At 48.0% G+C, this 9150-nt stretch overlaps 2 protein-coding genes across 2 annotated transcripts in view; one reads left to right on the top strand and one right to left on the bottom strand.

Annotated features, from left to right (window-relative positions):
• Positions 1–304: 304 nt before the first annotated feature.
• Positions 305–4133, bottom strand: LOC115814222 (protein MB21D2). Its single transcript, XM_030776971.1, has 2 exons — positions 3884–4133; positions 305–1705 (listed from the first exon to the last, which is right to left on the bottom strand). Exons 1-2 carry the CDS (start codon positions 4131–4133, stop codon positions 432–434), a joined length of 1524 nt encoding a protein of 507 aa, XP_030632831.1. The 3' UTR covers positions 305–431.
• A 1157-nt stretch (positions 4134–5290) lies between these two features.
• The window catches only part of parlb (presenilin associated, rhomboid-like b), a 10700-nt gene continuing 6840 nt past the window's right edge, over positions 5291–9150 (top strand). The window contains exons 1-5 of the mRNA XM_030777321.1: positions 5291–5361; positions 6461–6680; positions 7638–7778; positions 8462–8510; positions 8684–8779. Coding sequence (XP_030633181.1) covers positions 5291–5361; positions 6461–6680; positions 7638–7778; positions 8462–8510; positions 8684–8779 — 577 coding nt within the window. The remainder of the gene's footprint in view (positions 5362–6460; positions 6681–7637; positions 7779–8461; positions 8511–8683; positions 8780–9150) is intronic.

Here is a 9150-nt window from a genome sequence, read left to right on the forward strand (position 1 = left end):
CAGAGAGAATCTAAACAGAGGATTATCTCCAAAGGGAATGACAACTCTCGCACTCTCCGGATTTACTGTAGTCCGGAACAACTTCCTGTTTCTCCCGCGCCTCTCTGCCCTAACTGTGCAAAATCTAAACTCCTACGGAACCAAACACATCCTCCTGGGGGATTTCTGTCAAAGTCAGAAAATTAAGACATTCCAAAGGCTCAGCCAATCAGAGCCCAGCCTCAAAGTGTCCTCTGGGGCGTTGTCAGGGTGAAGCACGCACTGCTGAGAGAGGGAGAATTGCCCCTGAGACGGGGGGGGGGGGACAACAGTTCAACCGTCATCTTCAGCTCACACTTTGAGCTCTACCATTGGTTGAGACAAACGTTGGCAAGTTTGGAGAGAGAGGGCGGAATTTTATTTATTTATTTTTTTCCTAAATTGGTGTGGCTTCAGAAGAATTTGTCATCAATGCGGAAGTGCGGGCGTGTGACGTCGTCGGGGTTGATGAAAACGGATATGGACTTTCCGGGGTTCTCCGTGACGAGCTGCTGGAGTTTCTTGGCCAGTCGGTCGTCTGGCTGCTGTTCCCCATTGGAGTCGCACTGAGGAGAGGACAGAGAGGATGAGGAGGCGCTGTTACTCCTCCACTGCACCTCCACGTTCAGGCGGTTGGCGGCTTTGGCGTGTTCGATGGCCGTGCGGAGGTGCTCCGCGGGGTCCGACCTTACGGACGAGAGTTTGCGAGCATGTAGCATCGCTGTGTCGTCAGACAGGTGCTCCAACATGTTGCATTGTGGGATAAAATAATTTGGGCACATCTTGTTGACAAGGCAATGCTGGAGGTCGTCGATAAGACCCAACAGGAAATGGGCGGCGTAGTCCTCCTGCGCCAGGTAGTTGGCGGGGAGGCGGTCGCAGGCCCAGAGCATGAGGGTGCGGAGGTGGTACGGTCCCACGGCTTTGGGTCGGGACAACAGCTTTGTGATCAGGGCTTTACAGGCCTGGTAGGCCTGCATCAGACCAGCCGAGATACACTTCTTCAGCTGCACCTCGCTGCGGGCAAAGGACAGACGCCACTCCTTCTCCCTGCAGCCTTTGGCGGAGCACGCGGGCACCAGGTAGAACCCGCTGATCACCTCTTCCTCCGTGATCTTTCCGTCCCAAAAATGGTTCTCCATCAGCCAGCTCTGGGCCACAGCGGGCCAGCCTTTAAACGACACCACCGGCACCACGTCGTAGAGCATCCGACTGCTGCCCACGCCCAGGATGATGGAGATGATGGTGCCGTTTCGCTCCACTTTCTCCACCCGCGGCATCCCGCGCTGCGGTTTCTTCTGGATCTCTGACAGGACCAGGTTGATGGATCTGTAGAACCAGTCGGAGACCAAAGTGGGGGAGAAAAAGTAGTTGGTGGTCCCGCTGACGTGGTCGACGGCGGTGCAGCAGTCTCTCCATTTAGCGATGGTGCCCTCGTCAAACAGGCGGAGACTGAGCCAGGAATGGCACACCGTGGACTGGCGCATGTCCAGCGTCACCGGCTGGTTCCGGTCGTGGAGTTTCAGGGCGGGCACCAGCAGAGTGAAGTCCATGTCATAGTCGGCACCGCGAGCGTAAACGCTCAACTCGCCCAAATCCATGTCCACCACCCCCTCGCGCACCCCCCCCGACAGCAACAAGTACTCGTTAGCAACCGGAAGCTTCTGGTCCAGTTTCTGCACCATGCCTGTCAGAACAGAGAGAGAGAAAAGAGCACACGGAGGTTGGTTAAAAGGTTCTGGTACAGTGGGTACAGTGGTCTGACTGGTGTAAAAGACCTCACCAGTGCAAAAGCATCTGACCTGAGTTTGACACTCACTCAGTGTCTGTGAGGCTCCTCTGTTACACAACCTATCACAAATAACACTGCACAATAAAACAAAATTTAACCCCACAAACGGCAGAAGGTCGCAGGTGGACCCTGAGTCCACCCTGATGCACTGTAGGACTGTCCACCCTGTCACACTGAGGGACTGTCCACCCTGTCACACTGGGGGGACTGTCCACCCTGTCGCGCTGAGGGACTGTCCACCCTGTCGCGCTGAGGGACTGTCCACCCTGTTGTGCTGAGGTAAACATTTTGAACCTGAACTGAACAAACAGAATGACTGACAAACGTGAAACTGAAAAACAAAACCTGAAAAATAGACCTGTTCATTTAAGCTGAGCATTAAATTCACTACTGTGATCACTGTTGTCATTTAACAGTTTATGACAACATTAACAAAACCTAACAAGGTTCTCTGTAAAACAGACACACAACTCAGGGAAGTCTGTGCCGTGAACAATTCAGCCTCATTAGGCTACAGTCTCACACCCCAACACATCATGACTCCTAATACAGCTAAGACAACTACAGAGTGGACTACATATTACAGGATGCACAAACACACACACACACACTGGACAATACAAGTGTGGTGTGTGTGTGTGTGTGTGTGTGTGTGTGTGTGTGGGCGGTGGGGGTGGCTCATGGATTTCAATCACTGACCTCACGGATATCAGTCATTTGAACTTGACAGGTATGGTGTGTGAGTGTCTGTGTTCGCCCTGTGTCTGTGTGTGTGAGTGTCTGTGTTCGCCCTGTGTCTGTGTGTGTGAGTGTCTGTGTTCGCCCTGTGTCTGTGTGTGTGAGTGTGTGTGTGTCCCTGTGTCTGTGTGTGTGAGTGTCTGTGTTCGCCCTGTGTCTGTGTGTGTGAGTGTGTGAGTGTCTGTGTTCGCCCTGTGTCTGTGTGTGTGAGTGTGTGTGTGTCCCTGTGTCTGTGTGTGTGAGTGTCTGTGTTCGCCCTGTGTCTGTGTGTGTGAGTGTGTGTGTCCCTGTGTCTGTGTGTGTGTGTTCGCCCTGTGTCTGTGTGTGTGAGTGTGTGTGTTCGCCCTGTGTCTGTGTGTGTGTGTCCCTGTGTCTGTGTGTGTGAGTGTGTGTGTCCCTGTGTCTGTGTGTGTGAGTGTCTGTGTTCGCCCTGTGTCTGTGTGTGTGAGTGTGTGTGTCCCTGTGTCTGTGTGTGTGAGTGTCTGTGTTCGCCCTGTGTCTGTGTGTGTGAGTGTGTGTGTGTCCCTGTGTCTGTGTGTGTGAGTGTCTGTGTTCGCCCTGGGGCTCAGTCTCACTCCCTGTGCTCAGCTGTTTGGACTGCTCTGTTCTGGCCCAATTGGTTTCCAGCTCAGTGAACTCAGGATATCTCTATTCCCAGTCCCTCTGTCCTGGCAGAACTTCTCCTGAGTGTGTGTGTGTGTGTGTGTGTGTGTGTGTGAGAGAGAGTGACCGAGAGAGAGAGAGAGAGAGAGAGAGATGTTGCTTTGATTATGCCTTCTGTCATTTGCCTACACTTCTTAACTATGGATAGCAAATATTCAAATAAAAACTGAACGGATTTCTAGACTGGTCTGCGCTGTAGCCTCGTTCAGGCACTATCAGCACTATTAACAAAGTCAAACAGCATTATTGATCTACTAACAGCGTCAATTACACGTCAACCTTTTCTCATGGTAAAAAGATTCACAGTAGTACCTCGATAACACAAAGACAGCATTAAAACCAGCTGGCCAACACCCTGATTCATTAAGTCAATACAATTGCATTTGACTACGACTTCTAATAAATTGTTTCTACAAAGCACACAGCAAAACAGAAACAGCCTAACATGTTAAAGATTCCTTTACTTCCACTTGCATCGTAAAAAGCTTCGCGATAGAATTCTCACACCTAAAGATTCACTGGTTCTTGTACCGTAATATTCACGTTATTTGCACCGTTCGCTACGGTACAAGAAATCATTCAACGTTCAACGATATAAACACAACGGCAGTTGAAATTCGTTAGATTTACAGCAGCAGGACTTCCTTTAAGTGACAGTGTGGGAAACGTTACCGAGCACGGAGAAAATAAAATCCTTTGCCGTGTGGATCTCCAGAGCCCGCTGGTCGTCATATTCCCGTTGGTCGTGTTTACCAAATTCGTGAATGAGTTTGTTCAACTCTTCGATCCTTGCTCCGGATCTGAAGTCGATTTCGGGATAGGTATGGATGATTTTGTTGTTTGTGGCGCTGGGAGTTGCAGTGGGGCTGTTCCCGAGGCTGCTAACGGAACCAGCCCGTTGCGAGAGGGCAGGCGCGGCCATATTCTCGAAGCATAAACCTACTGAATCTAGACAACATGGAAAGAGATATGGGACTCCGATGAACGTCTTGCTCAAAACTGGTGCGTTGGTCGGGAGAGGAAGTATGACCATATAAGGCAGTAACAAGAGGAAATCGCTTCTGTTTTGAACTGTAGGCAATAGAGAATGTCATATTGAAAGAAAAAAATGTTTTAGTTAAAGGTGTACGAATTTGCTAAAAGTTATTTTTACTTATACCTCTGATATCTGAATTGAAAATGCGGTTGATTTCGAAGGTTATCCAAATAAATTTTGTAAATTAATGTTTCCATTACTATTACGATTTTATTTAAGACCAGCACACTATCCGGTGGGCGTTAGGAATAAATAAATGTGCATGTTTAAAGACCTTTCTTCTCTTTAACGAACATTTAAAATACGGTGTCGGTATCGTTCTTGCGTTGAAGAGTCCACCTCCTGCCTGACGGAGGAATGCGAAAAGTTATCCATCTCGTCTTTTTGTACTGTCTGTGGTGACGCGTAGTCTCTGCCCTTCCTCCCACGCAGACTGGAGACCAGACCGGGACGGTCCGTTTCGTTTGTGAGGAGTAAAATCAAAGTCCCCATACGGTCGCTACAGCCTTTTCACTTTCTTCTCAATAATATCGTAAAATTGGACAAATAAGTTATTTACTGTCGTGACTGAGATGGTGCACTGAGGAGCATGAGTAAAAAGAAAAAAGTTTGGGTTTGAAATCCGCATCTGCGAGCACTTGAGAGCAAATGAAGAATGGTGATGTGATAAGATTCTCACTCTCTGCCCCCCCCCCCCCCCCCACACACACACACACACACACACAAGCATAAACCCACAACTTAAATAACAATCACAGGCAGCATCTATAACAAGTATTAACGATCAGAACGATACACTGTCCAAAACTTAACAAGGGAGTAACTATTTATGTAAATAAATATTTAAGTAGAGATTTTGACAATCGTCCCCGCAGTCATTTTGATAGTTTGGCTGGGTGTAGGGTGAGGTGAGAAATCAGTGCAGTGTCACTCGTGTAAGTGCGGTTGCAGTACTGTGAAAATACACTAGATGGCTTCTCGGCTCGGTGACGGTGACCCGGTAGATAATGGCATGACAGGGTCAGCGGATGTCATCCCGGAACATGGCGTGGAGGGGATGTTTTCTAAGATGGGTAAAAGAGGACATAATTAGCTCCACTGCCAGAGGAAACAGGTATTTACTGCATTTACCCGAGAGAAGAATATAAGGGGTTGTAACGATGTGTTGTCGCGTTATAAAGAGTGGGCAAGGCTCAGGTCTGTGGTGTTATACGGTGAAGTTAGCTAACAGGCTATCCGTTGCTATATCCCATTGCAGGGCAGCTGACGTGCCGGTGTCCACGGCCGCTTGATACTCGTCTGCGGAGCACGCGAGATTGTGTATACGCGCGTTCGTCAGAGTTATAAGAATAGACTTTTGATACGTTCATTTCTAGCAAAATAAGCATCCTTGAAATGTTTATTAAAAAAAATATTACTGCGGACAGTTATCAAACACTGACATTGAAGGGACAGCTGGACGAGACCAGAGTCAAAGCGCGTGGAGTTATGTGTTTAAAAGTGTTCGACTCCACACGTCACGATAAACAATAAAAATGACGTCATATGGATGTGCGAAACAGGTGCGTGCAGGTGCCATTATCTGTCCAGTGGACACACGGATGTGAAAAGCAGCGTTCGCGTGGTCGCAGGGCGCATCAATTTACTGTTCAGGCATGTGTTCAGTCGTGAGGGCATTGCAGGTGATGGTTATGTAGACTGAGTTGGGTCGTGAGGGCATTGCAGGTGATGGTTATGTAGACTGAGTTGGGTCGTGAGGGCATTGCAGGTGAGGGTTATGTAGACTGAGTTGGGTCGTGAGGGCATTGTCTGTGTAGACTGTCTGTGTGTTGGAAAGAAAGCCTTACAGAATAGTTGTATCCTTTCCGCTGGCAGTGATGAGTGAATTTTTGAGTCCTGACAGCTGATGACGTTTTGTTGTAAACAGTGACAGTGTGTAAGAGCTGATGTCACCAGGTTATTGTCGTCAGTCACTCCCACTGTGTCCAGTTCATAAAGGTGTTAATGTGATGACAGTCAGTGGAATTAATCAAACCTCCATCTGTACAACTAGAACTCAGTGGCCTTAAGACACATTACAACTAGAACTGAAAGGAGGAAACAACTGAAAATTGCCTTGTGATTGAAGTCTGTGTGTTGTTGCTGTGTTGTGTGTCTTTGCGTGTTTGTGTGTGTGTGTGTGTGTCTGTGTGTGTGTGTGTGTGTTTCTATAGGTTTATACTTTATACACAGCAGAAATGTGGTTTTCGAAAAGCTGCCAAGAAGGCAGAGCCAAAGAAGGGGACATGGGAGGGGGCGGGGCATTCGCAAGCAGAACAGAGTGACATCATCAGTCAGAGGAAGGTTGTGACCCCCCAGCCTGAGCCCCCGGCACCTCACACCCCTCCCAGAGCCTTTGGCAGGCTGGTCAAGCCACTGGTCTTTACTGTAGGGGTAGGTTCTCCCCCGCAAACAGTGCTACAGTACTCTCTCACACACACACACACACATTAAGTTATAATTAAGTTTCCGTGATTACACACACACACTGTGAACAGTGAACAGTGAATTTGTCCTCTGCATTTAACCCATCCAACACACAACACACACTCACATACACTACACACATTCAGACACAAACACTATTCACACACACTCCAACACATAAATACAAACACTGTACACACACTACACATGCACACGACACAAACACCATACACGCACACATAAATACAAACACTGTACAAACACTACACACACATTCACATACAGGACACACATACTCACACTTACACACACACTACACACACACACCAACACAAATGCTATGCACACGTACACACACACACACACACACACACACACACACACACACACATTCACATACAGGACACACATACTGACACACACACACGTACACCCACACACAAACTCTATACATGCGTGCGCGCGCGCACACACACACACACACACACACACACACACAGGACGCACATACTCACACACACACACACACACACAAACTCTATACACACGCGTGCACACACACACACACACACACACACGCACACATCTCAGTCTAATGCACCTCATTACCTTTCTCCTCTCCACAATCTACACCACAGACCACAAACCTAATGTTACTGAGTCACACAATCCTCATTTCCCACAGTGTGACTCTAAACTCTGATTGGGCAGCACTCGGACTGTCCTTGAGTTCTGATTGGGTCACGTTTGGCCTGACTCTGAGTTGTGATTGGGTGTTACTGGGACTGACTGAGCTGTGATTGGACAGCTTTGGGACTGACTGAGCTGTGATTGGGTGTCATTGGGACTGACTGAGCTGTGATTGGACAGCTTTGGGACTGACTGAGCTGTGATTGGACAGCTTTGGGACTGACTGTGTCTCAGTTTACAGGCTGCTCGTTTGGTGCGGCGGCCATCTGGCAGTACGAGTCCCTGAAGTCTCGTGTCCAGAGCTACTTTGACGAGATTCGCGCAGATTGGCTAGAGAAACTCCGTCCACAGAAACAAGGCGACTTCCGCAAACAGGTAGAGTGTGTGTGTGTGTGTGCGTGTGTGTTTGTGACTGTAACAGTGTGTGTGAGTTTGAATATGTGTGTGTGAGAGAGTGTGTTTGTGTCTGTAACTGTGTGTGTGTGGGTGGGTGGGGGTATGTGTTTTGCCTGTTGCATAAGTACCATAGTACTGAGTGTGAGTGTTTGGGTGGGTGGGGGTATGTGTTTTGCCTGTTGCATAAGTACCATAGTACTGAGTGTGAGTGTGTGGGTGGGTGGGGGTATGTGTTTTGCCTGTTGCATAAGTACCATAGTACTGAGTGTGAGTGTTTGGTTGCATAAGTACCATAGTACTGAGTGTGAGTGTTTGGTTGCATAAGTACCATAGTACTGAGTGTGAGTGTTTGGTTGCATAAGTACCATAGTACTGAGTGTGAGTGTTTGGTTGCATAAGTACCATAGTACTGAGTGTGAGTGTTTGGTTGCATAAGTACCATAGTACTGAGTGTGAGTGTTTGGGTGGGTGGGGGTATGTGTTTTGCCTGTTGCATAAGTACCATAGTACTGAGTGTGAGTGTTTGGGTGGGTGGGGGTATGTGTTTTGCCTGTTGCATAAGTACCATAGTACTGAGTGTGAGTGTTTGGGTGGGTGGGGGTATGTGTTTTGCCTGTTGCATAAGGACCATAGTACTGAGTGTGAGTGTTTGGTTGTTACAGATAAATCAGTGGTGGAACAGTTTGACTGAAGGCCAGCGGACAGTCGCAGGTCAGGACAGTCACACACACACACACACACACACACACACACACACACACACACACACAGTCTTCACTTAACCCCAAAGAGAATTACACATAACCTTAAAGATCTGTAAAGAACTCTCAATCCCCCCCCCCCCCCCCCCTCTCTCTCTCTCTCTCTCTCTCTCTCTCTCTCAGGCATAATTGGGGTGAATGTGTTGGTGTTTTGTTGTTGGAGAGTTCCTTCTCTGCAGCGCTCCATGGTCACTTACTTCACCTCTAATCCCGCCTCCAGTGAGTGACACCTGTCAATCACACAGTGTGCTGGATACAGTCTGTGTTAAAGGGATGACTGATGTTCATGGTGAAGCTGTGACGTGTGTGTATTGGGCGAGTTTCACAAACCAAGATTTCTCATGAATGGGGCTTATTAAATGTGCTTTTCAAAATCAAATCTTATTAGAGACAAGATTCAGCAAGATTTCACCAGCTGCTCGTAAGAAGAAATTTGTTTTTAAACCCACTTACCCAGTTTTCTGACATTCAACAGTGTTTTCTTATTTGGGATTTGTTCCCAGTTAAGAACAGAATCTACACACACTCAAGAGCACACTTACACACATTTGAGTGCTGACATGTTCATGCAAAATAATTGTTTACTGCAT

The sequence above is a fragment of the Chanos chanos genome, chromosome 6 (assembly GCF_902362185.1).
Source record: "Chanos chanos chromosome 6, fChaCha1.1, whole genome shotgun sequence".
Lineage (NCBI taxonomy): Eukaryota > Metazoa > Chordata > Actinopteri > Gonorynchiformes > Chanidae > Chanos > Chanos chanos.